The 22,239-nt window shown below is 37.4% G+C and overlaps 1 protein-coding gene and 1 pseudogene across 2 annotated transcripts in view; one reads left to right on the plus strand and one right to left on the minus strand.

Moving 5' to 3' along the window:
• LOC306863269 (acyl-CoA dehydrogenase family member 11-like) overlaps positions 1-22,239 on the plus strand; it is a 74,402-nt pseudogene that overhangs the window by 17,842 nt on the left and 34,321 nt on the right. The window contains exon 8 of the transcript in view: positions 10,300-10,325. The product of the transcript in view is annotated as an acyl-CoA dehydrogenase family member 11-like (transcript). The remainder of the gene's footprint in view (positions 1-10,299; positions 10,326-22,239) is intronic.
• LOC306863043 (atypical chemokine receptor 4-like) lies at positions 1,643-16,418 on the minus strand. The gene is made up of 2 exons (XM_079406202.1): positions 16,323-16,418; positions 1,643-9,894 (listed from the first exon to the last, which is right to left on the minus strand). Exon 2 carries the CDS (start codon positions 9,889-9,891, stop codon positions 8,731-8,733), a length of 1,161 nt encoding a protein of 386 aa, XP_079262328.1. The 5' UTR covers positions 9,892-9,894; positions 16,323-16,418; the 3' UTR covers positions 1,643-8,730.

Consider the following 22,239-nt stretch of genomic DNA (forward strand, 5'->3'; position numbering starts at 1 on the left):
AAGGTATGTGGCTTAGCTAAGGGCAAAAATTCTCTAGAAACAGTTTTATATGTCCATTAGTACCCTAGGATTTCTCCCCAAGATGAAACGGTCTGTTATTGGCTTATGTGGAAGGGTCATGAATAATATTGTTGATCTCTGCTCTGATTGGCTCTGTTTCACAGTGCGGCTCATTTCAGTAGATCACAGGAAGGAAACACAAGGAAAATATATATTTCAATACTTTCTCACGCAGTTATATCGTTGGGTAATTATACTGTAAATAAAATGCAGGGAGCCTGGGCATTGAAATGCATGATCGCGTTTTACTTTCACTTTTGAGATTTGCGATCGCATGTACTCTGTTTATACTATGGAGCGGCAGTACTTACCACACATTTTACATGATCTGATGCTTGTCAGTGGTGCTCAGGATCTATAAATCATTGTACTGTAACAGGCTACAGCTAGCAACGAGCTAACCATGTCCCTTTAGTGGCTCGTCTTATTTTATTAGAACGCGTTATTTGCTTTCCGTGCCTTTCTGAATACAGACACCAACCCATCCCTGCACTTCACATCCCCTGCACAGCCTGGAACATAACATTTATTTCCATGATCTGCCATTTTCTGTTGTCCTCGCTTGTTTCGTCACAATGCCTGCAGAACTTCTGATGGTTCGGCTAGTGGCTGCCCTAGAACATGGGCAGGGGCAAATGTTGGGGGCGTAACTATTAGTGATCCCGACTGTTACGTAAACAGTCTGTGTTATGTTCTGATTTGTCTGTTTTTCAGTGGTCTTTTTTTATTCACAAGATTAACATAAGAAGGAGGAAACAATGGTGTTTGAGGCTCACTGTATGTCATTTCCATGCACAGAACTCTTATTATTCAACTATGCCAAGGTAAATTCAGTTTTCCATTCTATGGCACCTTTAATGCTTTAGTAAATGTTGAAATTAACATTAACTAAGATTAATAAATGCTGAAGAAGTCATGTTCATTCTTAGTTCATGTTAACTAAGGTAGTTAACTAATGTTAACTAATTAACCTTATTGTAAAGTGTTACCAGACACACTCCCCTGCATCAAAGACACTCACACAGGCTAATATTTTGTAATGGATACTACTATATCAAGAGCTATGAGGCTGAATGTTTGTTTATGTGGTCTTTCTGACATCCAGAATTACTATTATTGGCACCAGATTTAGGTCTGACTCAGTTGAGTTGTCTTAGGTCTTTGACACAAAATATTCATCAATCCTGCCTAGGTCTATTTTTTTTCTCTTGTCTTTTTCTTGTGAACCTTTCCTCACCGTCTGTTATTTAGATATACTGTTAAACTGTTCTCTAATTCAGCTGCTTAGAGTGACCTCTGGCATTATAGTCTGATTTCCATTTTAACTTGCTCTTCTCAGTCTCCAAAAGTGTTACCCTTTAGCTAACATCATGATTCCATCCATGTCAGCCTTTTCAACCACCTGCCTTCATTTTGCCATGTAACTTTTGGTTGGTCAAGTGGGAATTCAGAGCACTGGATTTCTGAAAGCATGACTAGTCCCATAATAGTACACATTTTCTCAGCGTCACTTTCACAAACACTTCGTTGACATAGCTTAAGCTGTAGTGCAGTTTTGCAAAATAACATCAGCTTTCAAGTCAAGTCAACTTTATTTATATTGCGCCTTTAACAATACAGATTGTGTCAAAGCAGCTTTACAGTATTAAATAGGAAAATAGTGTGTAGTAATGCAAAAGGACAATAGTAAACACTCACTTTTCAGTTAAAGTCAGTTCATCATTGATTCAGCGATGTCATCATCCAGTTCTGTTCAGTACAAGTAGTATCTGTGCAGTCACGTTGACAATATTGCTGGAAATGAAGTGTCCCCAACGACGGCGACAAGGAACCAAAACTCCATCTGTGACAGAAATGGAGAAAAAAACTTTGGGAGAAACCAGGCTCAGTCGAGGGGCCAGTTCTCCTCTGGCTAGACGAAACCAGCAATTTAATTTTAGGCTGCAGCAAAGTCGATTGTGCAGAGGACTCATCATGGTTCCAGTAGTCTTGCCCTGATGGCCAGGTGACGTGGTCTTTGCTGAGGATCTGTCTCTGGGGCACATCTAGTTGACATCGTCTCTGTTGACGTTCAGGGCTGTAGGGGTCGTCTCTAAGCGCTGCTCCACCATCTGTACTGGTTCCTGGTTCCGGTTGACCTAATTAATGCTGCCTAACAATCCTTAAAATCCATTGTGTTAGTTTGTTATGTGTAAACCAGGTTAAAGAGATGGTTCTTTAATCTAGATTTAACCTAACAGATTGTGTGACTCTTGCTTTCTCATTAACTTCAGAATCTCTTTTAGTTTGAAAAAGATCTTTTGGTCTTCCAGTTCTTTCTTTGGCCCGCTTGCGACGTTCCGTCTTCTGCTTCCTCTTGTCCGTCTTATTCTGGTAGCGTTGAAATCCCTTGTCTAAAAGATCGTGAAAATCAATTTCTATTTTGTCTGGCCGTTTCGCTCTGTTAGTAGAGGATTGATCAGGAAATTGCATATCATTTAAATTCAAACTATAAACTATACATAGGCTAGATTTATTATTGCTGATACACTTAATTTATTAACATTTGATCATATGATCGCAAGGTTCATGTTCACGCTGTTAATATGCACGTTCGCTAGCAGGCTAATTTCTTAATCTAGTAATAAAATGTTCTTTAAAAGTTGAATTTACATTAATTTTACATGGCTTTGTAAACAAGCGGCTCTCTTGTGTGAGACGCGGGTGCAACAATGATAGACGTCCCTCTAGAAAATGCGATAAATATGCGTTCTGTGTGAACGGCTTGGTTTCAGCTTTGAGGTAAACAACATCTTCTCCACATTGATGTTCTCTTTTTCCGCAGTATTTTGAATGTGCAGCAAAAAAGTATTCAAATGCAACGACACCTACATCGTCATCGCATTTTGTGTGCCACTAATAAGCTGCCGGACGGACACCTAAAATTAGAATGCAGCGTTTTGCATTCTAATGTGGATTTTTATTTTAAATCAGACAAATATTCAAAATTAGATTTTTTTTTTTTGACAGCCTTAATACAGTGTTTAATAGGGAGCCAGTGCAGTGTTGACAGAACCGGGCTAATATGGTCATACTTCCTGGTTTCAGTAAGAACTCTAGCTGCTGCATTTTGGACCAGCTGGAGTTTGTTTATTAAACGCGCAGAGCAACAACACAATAAAGCATTACAATAATCTAACCTTATGGTCATGAATGCATGAATTAACGTTTCTGCATTTGACATTGAGAGCATAGGTCGTAATTTAGATATATAATTAAGATAGAAAAATTAGATTTTACAAATGCTAAAAATGTGTCTTTCGAAGGGAAGATCGTTATCAAATTGCACACCTAGGTTCCTAACTGATAAATAATTGACAGAGCAGCCAACGCGTGTTAGACAGTGTTCTAGGTCATTCCATGCAGAGGTTTTAGGCCCAATAATTAACACCTGTTTTTTGGTTTTGTTTTTTTTTTCAGAATTTAGCAGTAAGAAATTACTTGACAAACCAGTTTTTTTTTATATCAACTATGCATTCTGTTAGTTTTGCAAATTGGTATATTTCGTCAGGCCACAAATAAATATAGAGCGGATTATCATCAGCAAGTCTCTTTTAAAGAGGTAGAACATAAAGGCTGGTCTGTTTTTCAGAGCACCATACATTAATAATTCATAATTGTTGGTAATAATTCAGAAATAAATGTAACAACATACTGTTGTCTAAAATCTTGCTAATTAAGCCAAGAATTCATCTCTCTGTGCTTTTATTTATTTTTATTTTTTAATTTACATTTATTTATTACATTTAAAAAAAAAAATGGTTGACCACTTTTGTTGTTCATGGACCTCTTTTTCTAATCTGCTTTCCACATATCATCTGTGCTGTTATAATAACTTTCCCATTAATTCACAAACTTTCCTTCAAAACCACTCTCTTACAACCAGAATCAGATGCTTTGGCTTCTATCCTGTGTGTAAAGCTTAATTGTCTGTACATGTGACTTGTGTGTGTTTGTATACTTTGTTTTCCTGCGGACTTTTGTGTGCAAGCACATATGGTATTCCAAACCAGCAAATGACACCAAAACTCAATACAAGTCCAAGTGTATAAAGTTTGATTTAATCTAAAAATATATTTACATTGTTGATATATAATATGCAAATATGTAACGTCTGGTATGCAAGGTATCTTTTCTACACAAGATCCCTGAGTTCACTATACACTTTCTATAAGTGGTCAGTATAAGAACTGATAAATATGCCCACAAAGAATAAGTTTTTCCTGGTTTATGCACTGATTTTGGGGATTCTGTGGAATATCATTAGCTAAAACTGAGTAATGACACATGTTTGTCAGCAGAGAGCATTAGGAACAAAACACTTAATAAACAAACACACAAGTGTTGTTAATGATAGATTCTGTGAAGTTTTCCATGGAATTCTGTGGGCTCAGATTCCATGCACGTCTTCTGGTTACACAGCATACTTTAATCTTTAAACATATAACAAAAGATCTCATCAAATATATCATAGTGAAATGTTTCTGGTTAATGCATTAATCTTAAGGCCAAAGTATACTTTGATTTTTACGTGCGCTAGAGTATGCGTACAATGCATGTGGTGTAAATTGCATCAGTAGTACATGCATACTGTATGTCCACACAGACTTTTCTAACCACACATACTCTGGATGCTTAGCTCACACATGCACAATAATGTTTTTTTTGTAGTTGGCAACACTGGCCCAGTCTTTAGTTTTACAGTTGAAAAATAATGGAGACGGCAGTAACAATCATAATAGATGCCCATATTGATGAGCACTTTTGAGAGTGGGGATGGGCATTTCAAGCAAAAATAATATTCAAAGATTACTTTGAATTTGATTTTTATTCGGAAATCGTACCCCTTCCCCGCATGCACACATGCGGGGTAGGCTACACAACCATAAACGGAGAGAGACCATTCATGCTTTCAATCTGTATAATAAACTGTTTAATTCATTAGAAGATAGGCTATAGCCATATAATAGTTGTAACATGCTGAAATATTTAATATAATAAACATAACTAAATGATGGCACTTAATTACATAACAGTGTGTCGATTAGCATATATCAACTGCTCATAATGCTAGGTCATTTCCATTTTAAAAAATGGAATCCCTAAAGGGAATAAATACGAAATGGGAGGAAAAAAATTATTTGAATACTTTCTCTCGCAAACATGGGGACTTTTTTTAGACAATAATCGTACAACTTTTTTGATATTCTATAACTAATCGAATATTTGAAAATTGTGACCCATGCCTATTTGAGAGGGGTTAAAAGATGCCTGCAGCTCTAGTTTAAATGACTGGAAATTGTGCGGACTAGCGCTGCCCTCGACTCAGGATTTTTCTGGTTGACTAGTAGTTGTTTATTTGAAGCATTAGTCGACTAATCGCACATTTATTAATAAACTATTTAAATCATTATAATGAGCCTTTAATTGCCTACATAGCCTAACAAGTGTTCAAGCACACGCATAAAGCTTGCCACAGCACACCGGCAGAAGTCATTATTATGAATGTGTCAGTGAAAAACAGTAAGGAGACTCCATTAACATTTTAATAATTTGATAAACTTTCTTTGTTCTCGGTTTAAGAGATGAAGTCGGCGTCACTGACTCGTCATCTCCGCAGTAGTGGATGCACCTGTATGCATGTTTCATACGGATTACATAATCTGAGAATTTGTTTTCCATTTGAATTGGTTAATTTGAAAGTAGACATTTCACTCTCTATAGATATATTTTTAATGTCTGTAAGGCAAAGATATACATGGGGTTTGGCGCTCAAGTTCACAGACCGAGACGGCAGAAAGTGCATCCAGTTTGCTTTCATTATTTTACAAAAGCGCATTTTGTTGTTATTGTGAGTGCACACAAATAAAGGTAGAGTCTTACAGATTTAAAGATGTATTTCTCTTGTCTTAATGACGAAAAATTACGGAGTAGCCTATTTTAAGAGCAAATGAGCGCATCGGCACCTCCATCTGTCCTGCAGTGAGCGCTTGTTGTTCTGCTTTTACACTCCATATAGACACAATAGCAGAGGTGGGAACAAGTCATTGTTTTGCAAGTCACAAGTAAGTCTCGAGTCTTTGTATTCAATTCTCGAGTCAAGTCCCGAGTCAAGACAGACAAGTCCCAAGTCAAGTCCCGAGTCCAAGTCGAGTTGCAAATCCTCAACTTTTAGCTTCAAGTCTTAAACAAGTCATTAGTGCTCTTTGCCCAAATTAGTGTCTCAGTATTAATTACCATATCAAATTTATAGTAAATTATATCAGGAAGTCGGGTAGAATATGTTTTACATAGTTTAATTTCATGGAGATGGGTGCCCTTAGTAAAACTACTCAAGTTCAATTTAGGGATTGTGCCAAAATAGGACAAGCAGTGAAAAAAAAAACTATAACAGAATAGAAAAGACAACATAATTTCATAGAAATAACAGCTGCAATACTTTGCATGTGTGCATAAGGTGTTATAGATGTTATATCTAAGCCAATGAGCCATTATTTGGAACCTCAATGAAACAGATATAAAAACACGTGAGCAGAAACGCAGAAAGAACTGCTTTGAAAGAACTAGAAGAAATAACTGCTACCAAACTTTGCATGTGAGAGGAAACCTGCAATATGGATGCAGACAAACTCATGAAGACATGCAGTCATTCAAAAATGCTACCATTCTCTATAGCTAAGAGTAACAAAGACAAAATATTGTACGTTAAATGTTAAGTTTATAATATGCATAGTTGATCATTAAATTTAGGGGCTATGTGCTGTACAGACTAATTTACAACACGTGAATTCAATTATTTATCCCGAAAGAAATAAAGGTGAAATGAGTGCCTGGTGAAGAGGGAGAAAAATTTAGTATATTTCATAGTTATATATAGACTACAATTCACAAATCATTTTGTGAAATAAACACTTCTTCAAATTATATTTTAAATGATCATTAGGCCAATTGCCACTTTTCTTTTTTTTTCTTCAAATTATAGCAAACAGTTTTGCAATGATTCATTTTAAATCTTAAATCAAGGATTATCTAATAATTATTTTGCAACAAACTTTAAACCTTTAAAAATAAGCAGGTTTACATTTTAACCCATCATTTTGATCCTGGATTTAAGTAGCCTAATATTTGCACCATAACTTTAAACTCAGATTTAAATCTTGATTATGAATTAACTTTAAACTTAATAGAGGTTTAAATAAAATAAAATGAACATGCAATTAAAATATGCAACTGATTGAACAAAAACAGTGGAGATCTGACAAAAAAAAAAGGTCTTGGAGAGGTGTTGATGGGTGGTGATGGCGCAGTGGATAAGACACATGCCTTTGGTGTGAGAGACCCGGGTTCGAATCCACTGTGAGACACCAATGTGTCCCTGAGCAAGACACTTAACCCCTAGCTGCTCCAGAGGCGTGCGACCTCTGACATATATAGCAATTGTAAGTCGCTTTGGATAAAAGCGTCAGCTAAATGAATAAATGTAAATGTAAAATGTAAATGTGTTTACCAATAAAAATGAAAATTAAATCACATCGAGTTGGTGTCAGACAAACAAAAGAAGTGAAGAAGATGTTTAGCATTTAACAGCAACGGTCATGGTGACGATGAGGCGAGCACCAGTGATCGTGGCCGCACCTCTCGTTTCTCATGCCTGCTCCGTGTGTCTGCTGGGCGGCGATCAAACGGGCAGGGCAGCGCTTTTCACGAACGGAGATAGCTACAAGATGAATCATGTTTTTTTTTTCTTCTTATCTCGGTTCTTTTGTCGTAAGTTATGCTATTACTCTGTTAATTTATACTAGAATATACTGTATATCAAGCGCTCCCTGAATGCAGTCTCTGGCTTATTGCCAGTCAAGCGCAAGCACGCTGCACCCGTCTAGAGTGATAACGACGCTGATCTGATCATAAAGTCTTTCTGAGTCACAGGGCTCAAGTCCAAGTCAAGTCTCGATTCATTGCTGTCAAAGTCTAAGTCGAGTCTCAAGTCTTCTTTAACTATGTCGAGCCGAGTCGCAAGTCATCAAATTTGGGACTCGAGTCCGAGTCAAGTCTCGAGTCATGTGACTCGAGTCCACACCCCTGTACAATTGCACACATTTCTCTAGGTTAACATGCTAATACTAGTTGCTAATACTTAAATATTTCAGAAGATAATCCATATTTGAGGTCGATGAATGATAGGCGTGCATTTGGATGTCCTGCCTGATGTACTGTATTACCATAACAGTTAACGATTTGTCAGTCACGAACTGCGTGACTTCCCCTGTGGATTTTTTTTTAATGCAACTAAGCGACTAATACAATTTTGGTCGACCAAGCCTCTTCTGGTCGACTAACGATTAGTCGACTATTAGGGGGCAGCCCTAGTGCGGACACTGAACAAAAATTAAACTTTCTAGTGAGTTCGTGTTTAGTGCCTGTGTTAATGTAAGTTAATAAAAAAAAAACAAAAAAAAACGTGTGTTCAACTGTATACGCATATGCTAGCGATCACATAAAAACTGAATTATACTTCGAACTTAATGAACTTTGTAGACTGTTATTGTCAAAGTTACATAAACACTTAAATTTTTTAAATAATGTCTTGGAATATAGTCGGCAGTCCTCATTGTTGAAGTTATTTTGGTGTCATATGGTGAACGTACTCGTGTCTTCATTGTCCGACGAAGACGGAGTGTGAGTTTGTGTGCTTGACTTAAGGGAGATCTCGACAGTGGGCTGTTCATTGCCATGACGGTACCATCTTCCTGTCTGCCCGCAGCGCTTGGCAAGCTTCTGAACGTGTATTTTGAAGGATGAGCCAATAAAGACGTAGAGCACAGGATTCAGGCAGCAATGCATGAGGGCCAGACTTTCAGTGATTTGATTGGCCCGGTCCAGGTTTTTGCTCACCTCACATTCTGTCACTAAAATGTAGATCACATCCAGGGCTCTGACTAATTTTACCACATTATAAGGGAGCTGGGTCAACAGGAACACACCTACCACTGCTATCAAAACCCGAAATGCCCGCCATCTCCTTCCACCACGTACGCCCGCTGTTGCGGCTTGACCCAACACAATTCCGACCCTGCAATAGCAGAACACCATCACCAGGAAAGGCAGAAGAAAGCTCAGAGACACTTCCAGAATTTCCAGAGTTGCTTTAGCTGCCCGCGCCATGCTGTGTGGGTAAACTGCCCGGCAGGCATTACGTCCACTCGAGTGCTGCTTCTTCACCGTGTAGAATACCATATCTGGCAATCCGAGGACAATGGCATGTCCCCAAACCAGGAGGCACATGATTATCCTCTGCCTGCAGGCGTTGTTCCTGGCTGGGGCATTGGCGGTGGTGGAGTCTCTGGTTAGCGCACGATAGCGGTCTATGCTAATGCAGGTCAGCAGAAGCATGCTACAGCTGAAGTTAGTGGTATAGAGAGCTGAAGTGATCTTGCAGGCGGCTGTGCCAATCTCCCAGCCATTCACTGCATCCGCAGCCCAGAAGGGCAGCGTGAGGAGCAGGAGGAGGTCTGCAAAGGCCAGGTTGAGGATGAAGACATCCGTCAGCGTCCGTAAGCGTTTGTGGGAAAGGTAAACGAAGACCACCAGCGAGTTTCCGCCCAGGCCCAGGGTCAATGCTAGGGTGTAAACGACTGGCAAAAAGACCCCAGCGAAAGACCGGACCTCTTGTTTGTCGCAGACTGTGTGGAAGTCAGCAAAATCCTTGTCGTCATAGTCACTGTGGTTGGAACTATTGTCATGGTCATTATAATGATAGTCATGGTCGTAATCCAAAAGGACACTCATCATGATCTAAAGAGTGAAAGAAATGTAAACATTGATGATGCTAGATTTCAGTGTGTTTTTTTTTTTACACTCAGAAAAAATTTGCAAAAATTGTACACTGAAAAAAGATTGATGTAAAAAAACAAGTAACACGTGACATTTTGAAGTAAGAAGACTGAAATAGTATTTTTTTGTAAAATGTAAAAACTTATTTTTCATGTATTTTTCACCACTTTGGTTTGACGGTAGAAATTTATGTTCATTATTCAGGACATTCAGATCAGCCACAATATTGCTGGTCATTCCAAATCTATTTCTATTTAATGGTAAAACTGCTTATCTACTCTAAAGTATGTATATGCATCTTGAGATTAGGTAAAGTTGTCCCTTTAAAGTTATTGCCGCATCCCCTTGTACCTCCTAAAGGTACAGTTTTTGCACATAGTCTTGTGTAAAATGTAAAAAAAAAAAAAAAAAACCCTGTTCTTTAACTGACTGTGCTTTGCAATTGGATATGTGCTGCCTTCAAGCCATGTCAGAATAATCATTTTATTTTACAAGATTAATGTGCACGAACAGCACTACAATGTTGGGCAATTTTATCCTAGCACCCTACTTTCTGAGTGTCATTTCGGTTTGAATCACGGCAGAATCAACTTGGTATTTGTTTAAGAAAGTTTTAATTGTGAATTTTGATTGTTCAGTTTGGTTTGTATGCTGTTGATGTTGACTAGCTATAAATACAATAAAACAAACTAAAAATAAAAGAAAATAACTAACTACATAATACTATTATTGTTAGAAATTGCAACAATATAAAATATAAATAAATACATTTATACATTTAAAATTTTAATTAAAACAATAAGTAAACAATAAATAAACAATTATCTCCTGGCCAGAGGAGAACTGGCCCCCCAACTGAGCCTGGTTTCTCCCAAGGTTTTTTTTTTCTCCATTCTGTCACAGAGGGAGTTTTGGTTCCTTTCCGCTGTCGCCTCTGGCTTGCTCATTTGGGGACACTTCATTTCTAGTGATTATCATCAATTTGATTTTGCAGATACTATTTAAACTAAACTGATCTAGATAATGACATCTCTGAACTCAATAATGAAATGCCTTAACTGAAAACTGAGTGTTTAATCTTATTTTTATACATTACTGACACTCGATCCTTGAATTTGATACTGTTAAGTGCTTTGACACAATCTGTATTGTTAAAAGCGATTTTATAAATAAAGGTGACTTGACTAGCTGCTTATTTAGCTGGTCTGCTGACTTGTGTGACAAAAAATGTATTCTAAAGAATATGTTACACACCGAAGTATGGTAAGTTGGCGCCGCAGATGGCAGCTACTGTGCTTTGCTCTTCAGTGTTTGTACTGTTTTTGTTTATTTTCCCTGTTTATTGTTTCTCAAATACGATCAGTTTTATCAGGGATGATCTGCTGAACATTCGGCAGAACACACCACAAAATCTTTTACCGGATTTTGACTACTCGGAAGTTTTGCTGGATGTTGTAGTTGGCGGAGCCGTAGCTCTGGTCAAACGCTACAGGAGGCGCAGACGGGGGAAGCGAACCGGCATGCTTGTGAAGCTTCGTCAACGCGGATTTCGAACGGCGTTGCCTAGCATCCATCTGGCAAATCTCCGCTCTCTACCCAACAAAACGGACAAACTCCTTCTGCTCTCCCGGACAAACAAGGATTTTTCGAACTCTCCTGCTCTGTGTTTCACGGAAACCTGGCTGAATGGTGACATACAGCGAGCTACATCTGCTACATCTGGCCAACTTCCAGCTTATCAGAGCAGATCGGATGTAGCTGTTCAGATCTACAAAGGCTCTTCATTAACTGCAAGCCGTTCTATTCGCCGCGGGAGATTTGCTCGTTCATTTTCGTGAGTGTCTACATTCCACCGCAAGCGAACGCGAGATCAGATTTATAGAAACTCGCTGATCTGATCACAGACACAGAACAAAAACATCCAGACTCTGTTTTAATCATTCTCTGGGACTTTAATAAAGCAAATCTCTCCCGCGAACTGCCAAAATACAGACAGCACATCACATACAGGCAGAAACTTAAATCTGAAAAACCTGTATTAAGAACTGTTAAAAGATGGAAAAATGAAACAGAGCAGGATTTACAATCCTGCTTCTCTCTCACTGATTGGACTGTTTTTGAAGCTGCTGCAAATGATCTTAATGATCTGCATGATCTGCAAAGGGACTTGTGTGGATCCTGTTCGTAGACTTCAGCTCCACTTTTAACACCATCATCCCGGACACCCTTCAGAATAAACTGACACAGCTCTCCGTCCCCACCTCTGTCTGTCAGTGGATCAACAGCTTCCTGACAGACAGGCAGCAGTTAGTAAAGCTTGGAAAATTAACATCCAACACCTGCACCATTAGCACCGGAGCTCCTCAGGGCTGTGTTCTCTCCCCACTGTTCTTCTCCCTCTACATGAATGACTGCACATCTAAAGACCCCTCTGTCAAGCTCCTGAAGTTTGCAGATGACACCACACTGATCGGCCTCATTCAGGATGGTGACAAGTCTGATTACAGACAGGAGGTTAAGGAGCTGGCAGTCTGGTGCAGACTTAACAACCTGGGTACCAGCCATTCGCAAGTTCTTACTTAAATTAGAACGTTAAGTCCACACTAGAGGCTTAGTAACTACTAGCTAGTTTGTAACTAAATCTATACATTATTTGGTTGCACCAGTTGTTCGTAAGGCAGGACGTAGCTAGTAGTTCGTAAGGTCTCCGTAAAGTAATGCGTAGTCGTATAATATGATGTTTACCCTAAATCATCCAATAGAAACCTTCAAATACGTGAGCAGAACTTGATTAAATGCTATGAATTAGAATTTATGCTTCATTCTAACTTCTTTTGCCTCATGTATACTAACGGTAAAAACAAGTATCCATTAAAAACGATACATTAATAACATTAGTCTATATGTAAGCTATAACATTCAGAAACTGTAATTGAAATGAAAAGGATCAATAAATGCATAAGAACATAAGAAAACCCATTTGTTTATTATTTCATCTGACATACGCAAGCACAGAGGTGCGCTGTAGATGGGGTGTTGAAGACGTGCTAATAAAAACAAAGTACATTTATTCACATATTGTTCTCTCTATTAATATGTACGTGAGTGTAAATGTCAGCAGCATCATATATGCCTAAAGGATTGAAGGTTGTCGGATAAAATAAGAGCATATTGATGCAGTTCACTCAGTCTGCTATTTTATTCCAACCGTTACTCCTGACCAGACGCTTCCGTAAATATTTAGTTTATACGTAGAGTTACACTTCAACTAAGTGTAATTGTGCAACGAACAAATATTTTGTAGTACGTAAGTTGTAACTTAGTGCCCATTTACGTCAAAACTAGGCTAAGTTGTAATTTACGTACAGCTGGTGCAACCAGCCCCTTGAGCTTAACACGCTCAAAACTGTGGAGATGATCGTGGACTTCACGAGAAACCCCCCTGCTCTCCCCCCACTCACCATCATGAACAGCACTGTGACTGAGTCATTCAGATTCCTGGCACCACAATTTCTCAGGACCTGAGGCGAGACAATCACATTGAACCCATTGTGAAAAAGGCCCAGCAGAGGTTACTTCCTTCGCCAGCTGAGGAAGTTCAACCTGCCACAGGACTACATCATTGAATCCATCCTCTGCACTTCAATAACTGTCTGGTTCAGCTCAGCTACCAAATTTGAACTCAGAAGACTACGGAGGGTGGTCCGGACTGCTGAGCGATTCATTGGTACAACCCTCCCTACTCTCCAAAAACTGTACTTATCCAGAGTGAGGATTATTCTTTTATTATATTTGTCCTGTCCTGTTGCTTTCTTTCTGTTGCACTGTGGAGCTTCTGTCACTATAACAAATTCCTTGTATGTGTAAACATACTTGGCCAATAAAGCTCATTCTGATTCTGATTCTGTGCTTTTCATTTTGTTGTGTTAGAGCTAAAAAAATGTATCACATCCATTTGTTTCCAATAAGAATGGCTTTAAACATCCTTTACATGATAGTTACAGAAACTCTGAAATAGAAGTAGGAGCTTTCCTACTTATTTTCAATGATATTTTAGACTCTGAGAGGGCAAAATGGTTTTTACATTTTACATTTGTGGGTTTAGCAGATATTATCCAAAGCAACTTAAAAAAGGAACAAAAGTGATTCGTCAAAACAATATTTTACAAATTGTAGAAAATATATAAATATATTGAAGCAAATTATAGAAAAAAAAATACTTGTGTTTTTCTGCATTACAAACTGGTTTTCATGGGAATGGGCATTTATTTAGCAAATTAGCAAATATTCTGAATTATGGGATTTGTAGCTTATTTTAAGATACACAACTCAACACGGAAATATTACTTTTGACCAAAAACTCCGTGCACACATGTGCAGCTTAGCTGACCGAATCATTTGAGCAGCTTGCAGTGTTTTTGTCTATTTCACCATATACAGTAGCTTATGAAATCATGTAAATAAAAGTGTATGGGCAGCTTTGTGGCACTTGAGCTTTGGACGTATTGTAAACTTAGTAGCTTTGCTATAGTTTGTCTGGATTGAAGGAGAGTTTATTTAACCCTGAACTCTTTTAGGTGAAGGTCTAGAAATGCTCACTGCTGGTCTGCCTCATTGTTTGCATTTCTAAACCGTGGATCTTTGACTTTTGCCAGCTGTTCATCTGGAGTTCCACATAACACTGTGTACCTGCTAATCTGCTAAACACATGCTTGTTTAATAGTGGAGCTCCAATAGTGGAGCTGATTTTGTCTTTCTGGGTGAAACCAGCTGTTAAAAGTTGAAACTGTTAAAACTGTTTTTGTAGTTGTTTATTGTCTGAAAATAAAAAAAATATCTGATTCATATTTACCATTTTTCTATGCTACTTAAAAAGAACCAGGAAGTTTGAATAATATTCCAAATGTTTAAAACATCAGTCAAAAACTATTCAAAAACGCCCTAGTGATTAATTATGAACTGCCCGTCTCTTCCAGAAAAGCCTCTGTTTGGGATGGAACTTTTTCCTCTTGTGGAAACGGTTTGGCTCCTGTTTTTGGAATTATGATGAATAACAACTTATTCATCCATAGCCTGATTTTTTTTATTTTTTTTGGCTGTACAAAATTTCCGAACATTAATCTTCTTTTGTTTTGCTAACATTTAAAATTTTACTGCACATTTTAAACCTCATAATATACCAATAGACTAATACACAACTAAAGCATTTTTATGACAAAATGCATATCATTTATTTGTGTTGTATTTGAATTTTGCATTGTTGCAGTTGCTAAATATATATTTAATGCAAACATTAGCAGACAATATATGAATTTAAATGCATAATTCACCCAGAACTGAAAATTCTGTCTTCATTTACTTACCCTCAGCCTGTATGAAGTTCTTTCTTCTGCTGAATACAAAAGAAGATATTGTGAAGAAAGTTGGTATCCAAACCATTGCTGGTCCCCATTGACTTTCTTTGTATGGAGAAAAAAAAATCCTATGGAAGTCAAAGGAAACCAACAAATGTTTGCGTACCCACATTCTTCAAAATATATATTTTTGTATTCAGCATGAGAAAGAAATTCATATAGATTTGGAAGAAATTGAGGGTGAGTGAATCATGACAGAATTTACATTTTTGGGTGAACCACAAGTATCCAAGTGTAGTTCATTACATTAACAGCAAACATGTTCTGTTAACGTTTCACAATGTCAAAGTGTTTTATTCTATTCTTTAAACGTTTGTATACAGTTTGTTTCAAAAGTTACAGTTTAACTGTTAATGCAAAAAAGTATGTCTGAGACTTTAGGCTTAATAAGCATGTAAGAAGGTGATATATTGTTCCATGACATAATTTGTATTGTCGTGTTGTATTACTTTGGTCTTTTATGGAGCTCAGGGTATGTTACACCCTTTTATCCTGTCACTTTAACACTCCACAGGTAAACCATCATTCCATTCTGCTTTCTCACTAGCATACAAAAACGAGCTTTTTTGCAAACACATTTTTCATAGTCATATTTAAAATGTGTTCCTGAAATGTGTTTATTTTGAACTTTACCTTCCCTGTCATAAACACATTTTGAAGATCTGTAAGCAGGACTTTGACTTGACTAAATAGATCACAGTGAAGGAAACTAACTGCAGAAGAAATCCAGCTAAAAAAATCTAAATACTAACTAAAAAAGCATAATAAATGTCCATTAACATAATTCAGTTTATGTTGTAACTTTGTTAGGAATTTGTTTGCTGTATTCTTAATCCAGTGTTTACTTTCAATGATGATTCTCTAAAGTTATACATGTCCCTTGTGCCGCTGTGACACAAAGCGATCAAAACCGTTGACTTTGAGTTACCCGCAGTTTTGATGTGAATGTGAAATGCAAATACAAATGTTTCTTACCTCTGTAGCGTCTGAGTCGCACTCTGTCCTGGAAAGAGTTGGCTTCAACCTAGAAAAGTGAAACGCTCTGTTGATAATTGCAGCTTGGGCAAGAGGACGGCCATGGGTGTGTGTTTGTGTGTGCGTCAGAGGAACACATTTGTAGAGGAGAGAGAGAGAGAAAGGAGATGAAAAGAGTTAGAGAAAATAAAGATTAACCTCCTCTTGCAGGTTACCGAGACCCTCTCTGTGTTTTCCTGATAATCTTCAAGCGGAAGGATTTTGTTATATTCTTAACAGAACAGAACACAACATATAACATATAACATATAACATAAACATAACATAACATAACATAACATAACATAACATAACATAACATAACGACTAATGAGGTTGTTTTAAACTGAAGTTGTTTACATGTATGATGGATACTTTATGCAGTCCAACTCCAAAAGAAAAAAAAAAAAAACACATTTTTCTGTATATAAATGCATAAGTATGTAATGTTAATACTGTGGTTCATTATAAAAGGGTTATATTAATGGCAAAAAATATATATATTTTTTCTTAATTTTAGCCTTTTTTTTTTTAGGGGCCAATAGGGTGCATAGGAATCTAATTTAAATAGTTCTTATTTTAGTTCTTGCACTTGTTCTTCTTTCTTTCCTTCCTCTTCTTCTTCTTTCTGTTTTTCTTCTTCTTTCTACTCTTCTACTTTCTCGGCAGCCCATAGAACCGTGGCCCATAGAACCGTATGGTAACAAAGTTGTGAAAATTGGCACAGATAGAGGGCAGTCTGAACATTAACCACATCCATTTTTGAGTTTCTAACTCAATCGCTGTAGTGCCACCAACAATCCTAATTTGCACTTATGTGTATGTTAATAACTTTTGTTTGAACCATAAGGGCTAGAAACCTGTTTCCTTGGTTCAAGGACAATTTGATTGCACCCTATGAGGTGTTTTTTCATCATGCAAATGATCTGTCATTTTGAATGACCATGCTGACCCCCCCCCCCCCCCCAAAAAAAAAAATCTGAGTTTAACTGATTAGAACTCGAGTTTATTAGTCTAACCATTCTCGGATAATGCATGAACAAATTCTAAGAAAAGTAATAAATGTGAGGGTGCATCTCTATAATGCGTTTAGCGTATTCAAACCAAACTTGGTGTGCTGTGACAATCATGATCTGAGAGTGCCTGTACAATGCCACCTAGTGGTCAGGAGAAATGAAAAATGGCAGTTTTTACTTATAACCCCTGAATGGTTTGGCCAAAAATCACAAATCTGGTCATCTTCGATTTGGTGCAGCATACAGAATTTTGTCATTAAATGCTATATTTTATGAAGGCATTGGTGTATTATTATGAAACTTGGTGTATCTCTTCGGCACCATGAAAATGCTCTGAAGGTGCTCAAAAAGTTTTGGTAATGAAGTTTATAAAAAATAAATTGCTAATACCTTTTGATTACTTTTCCCTATTGTCAGGAGGCTTGTCAAAACGATAGGACCAGGAACAAATAATAGATTCATGAGACCATGAATGGTGGAAATGAACCATTAGGGAATTACTTTTCACTGCACTGACATTTGCACAACTTTTTCGTATTGAGTGAAAAAATATTATATTGTTCATTCATGTAATCACCATCAACCTATCTCTTCAAAAAAATAAAAAATAAATAAATAAATAAAATAAATAAAAATTCAACATAACAGAAACATAAAAGAAATGTAAATGTTAAACATAACTAAAAATGACACTTAATTTCAACATTTACTCTCCTGGAAAAGCAGTTTCAGTTAATGCACCAAAATAAAATTATTATTATTATTATTATTATTTAGTCATTTAGCAGACGCTTTTATCCAAAGCGACTTACAAATGAGGACAACAGAAGCAATCAATTGTAGTATTAAAACAACTAAAAACAGAACCAAAACTTAAAGCTAAAACTTTATAAATACTACCTATACACATTTTAAAAATAAACAAATGAAATAAAACAATACAACACAATTTCAAAACTTTAAATTTCAAATTTAAATGAAAAAACTAAAAATAAAGCTAAAAACAATTCATAATATTAAAGAACAAAAGGTATGAGTATAATAATGATTCTAACATAACACTAAGCCAAACTATAAAAAAACTATACGTGTATGTACAGCCACACTCACATACACACACACATATACAGTATATATATACACATATATATATATATATATATATACACACACATTTATAAATTAAATAAAAATAAAACTTAAAAAAAGACCTAAACAGACATAATAAATTCCGACATAATTTAAATAAAATTAAAAAATAAAAAACAAATACAAATCAAACGACAGTACTTTATCAGTAATCCTAAGAAATAGCACTGCCAAACACACATGCTAAAAAACAAAAACTTAATTATACATAGTAAGAAATGGTTATAAAAACTGAAACAGAAGTGAAACAAGTAGTAGGAAAGAGGAGAAATAAAAAGCGATACTTATATCCTTTGCCGGTGTCCCAGCCCGGTGGAGTCGCACGGTAGAGTCGATGGTCTTTACACTCTTCGGTCTTCACACAAGGAGGCCTTCACGCGACGACTGCTGCGGTAAACTAAGCTTTTTTTATACCCGTGCCATCTAACAAAATACTAATTGAATTTAGCTGGACACACTTTCCTTATTTTTCCACAACAAATGACCAAGCAAGCGCAGACACTGACAAGATACGCGATACAGAACGAGACCAAACGTGATATCAGCACGTCTCCACACAGTAAACAAAACAAGCGTTTCCTAGCAACGACAACTGCACTAAACACTAATGAGACAAGTAAATACACTTACGAGCTGCTTTTAACTTCCACTGATAAAGACTGCCTCTGTGTATTTCTTTACACTGTTTTCTGCTGGCGCTTGAACACACTTTCCTTATTTTTCCACAACAAATGGCCAAGCAAGCGCAGACACTGACAAGATACGCGAGACAGAACGAGACCAAACGCGATATCAGTATGCAACATAAAATTATTAGCAGAAATGCAACAAAAATTATAAATTTTGTTCCAGCACACTTAAACTTTAATTTTACGCGTTTAAACGGAGTAAACACAATGAAAATAAGTTCAGCATTGATATATATACAGTATATATATATATATATATGTGTGTGTGTGTGTGTATACAGTATCTCACAGAACTGAGTACACCCCTCACATTTTTGTAAATATTTTATTTTATCTTTTCATGTGACAACACCTGAAGAAATGACACTTTGCTACAATGTAAAGAAGTGAGTGTAAAGCTTGTATAACAGTGTAAATTTGCTGTCCCCTCAAAATAACTCAACACACAGCCATTAACCGCTGGCCACAAAAGTGAGTACACTCCTAAGTGAAAATGTTCAAATTGGGCCCAATTAGCCATTTTCTCTCCCCGGTGTCATGTGACTCCTTAGTGTTACAAGGTCTCAGGTGTGAATGGGGAGCATGTGTGTTAAATTTGGTGTTATCGCTGTCACTTTCAAACTGGTCACTGGAAGTTCAACATGGCACCTCATGGCAAAGAACTCCATGGTCGACCAAAGAAGTTGAGTGCACGTGCTCAGCGTCATATCCAGAGGTTGTGTTTGGGAAATAGACGTATGAGTGCTGCCAGCATTGCTGCAGAGGTTGAAGTGGTGGGGGGTCGGCCTGTCAGTGCTCAGACCATACGCGCACACTGCATTAAATTGGTCTGCATGGCTGTCGACCCAGAAGGAAGCCTCTTCTAAAGATGATGCACAAGAAAGCCCACAAACAGTTTGCTGAAGACAAGCAGACTATAGACATGGATTACTGGAACCATGTCCTGTAGTCTGATGAGACCAAGATAAACTTATTTGATTCAGATGGTGTCAAGCGTGTGTTGTGTCGGCAACCAGTTGAGGAGTACAAAGACAAGTGTGTCTTTCCTACAGTCAAACATGGTGGTGGGAGTGTCATGGTCTGGGGCTGCATGAGTACTGCCGTCACTGGGGAGCTGCAGTTCATTGAGGGAACCATGAATGCCAACATGTACTGTGACATACTGAAGCAGATACTGGGCCGCAGGGCAGTATTCCAACATGATAACGACCCCAAACACACCTCCAAGACGACCACTGCTTTGCTAAAGAGGCTGAGGGTAAAGGTGATGGACTGGCCAAGCATATATATATATATATATATATATATATTCACAGTATTTACACACACACACACACATTAAAATGATGTCTTATGTACTTGTTGTGTTGTCAAACTACTTCCAGTGTCAAGAATATTCCTGCTGCAGATGTGGTTCTTATTCATGCTTTCAGTTATATACTTGCATCTGGTCTGACTCTGGGATCGTTATGTGAATATTTGAGTGTCGCACCCAGTGCATAGGTTTTTATTGTTAACCTTATGCACCCATAATAAAAGGTGCTTCTGATGTTACCAGGTCATTTAGAAGCATTTATTGTTCATGCATGCAGAATTCATACAGTTTTAGAAAGGAAAAAATCTAAATCATTGTGCTGCCCAAATCTGGATAAGACCTTAAGACTGGAGGAATAGATTAGAGGTGTTTTTCCCAAGTGGCATATTTCCCAAACTAGTTATAGGCGTTGATGCAGGAAATCACTGTGCATAATTAACTTTACAGTCTTTTAACTAAGTGCTCTTTCCTAAGTGCAGTCATTTGGATTATTTACGTAGAAAAATATCTGCTGTGATTATTTTTCTAAAGAACGTCATGTTCATTGAGGATATTACTGAGGTGAAATAAACTGTTGGATGGAGGGTCTCGTCTGATTGGTGTAATTCCTTGCAGTAGCTGATCTGTACTAATCCTGTTATTTGAGTGCTAGCATTCCGGTGGCCCTGCGTGATTTGTTTGTTTGATAGAGTCTGGCCGTTATGGAATGCTCAGTGTAGCGTACGGCTGCGTGTTCGGCAGCTTGTACGGGGACAACCTGCAAACATGAAAGGACAAGTCTGTTATATCACACCCTGAGAAACACAGCCTGCGTTTTCATCAGAAGAATTACCGTTGCCAGCACATATACATACACACCCACACACAAACATGCAGGCTAGTGACTAACTGTTCCTTAGGAAAAACACTAGTCTTTCCAGAAATTGTGAAGTGTTGAGTGTTTGTTTTAAGGGTGTGTGTGTGTGTGTGTCTATCTGGATCTAAGGTGTGTCTCTGTTATGTGTGGAATTGTGGATTCAACATCTTGTCCAAGTGCTCTCATAACGCATAGTCACAGTGTCAGCAAATGCTGCCTTGTGGGAGTTTGTGGGTACTTGTCTTTTAATTTCCCATGGTTACATAATAACCATAATAAACTATTTGTTTGTTTGTGAATTTATTTCATTTTTATCCATCTATTTATGTATCTATTGCAACTTTAAATTGTTTTAACATGAGCTATGTGTGAGAGTGTGTTTATTTATTTGGGGTGGTTTACTGTAAGTCTAATAACAGTAGCTTTATATAAAAACAATAGTGTTTTATGGTAATCCCCATTTATACAGCACAAATAATGGTGCATATGTTCATAGGTAGATTCTCCTTATTCTTGTCATATTTTACACCAGATGTGCACTGCAGTGGTTGACCACTGTCTATGTTTTTGCATCTTTACCTCTGTGTTATTTAAAGCTGATGTCCCACTATAGCCAACAACAATTAAACAACAATTAGTGAGTCTCAATTGATCTGTCTCATATGTTACAGTTGGAAACTGCAGCTGAACTGCTGCAGGAAAGCAAGACCTCACACTCGTGGAGCAGACTCAGAAACTGGATAAAGTTTAAAAAGTCACTGTAGGCGCCTTTTTTTCTTCTTCTTCTTTTTTTTATCACTAAAGAGCATGAAAAGTTGCTTTGTTTTGGTATTTTGTAAATTGATTTTGGGCT

This window comes from Barbus barbus (genome assembly GCF_936440315.1).
Source record: "Barbus barbus genome assembly, chromosome: 44".
Classification (NCBI taxonomy): domain Eukaryota; kingdom Metazoa; phylum Chordata; class Actinopteri; order Cypriniformes; family Cyprinidae; genus Barbus; species Barbus barbus.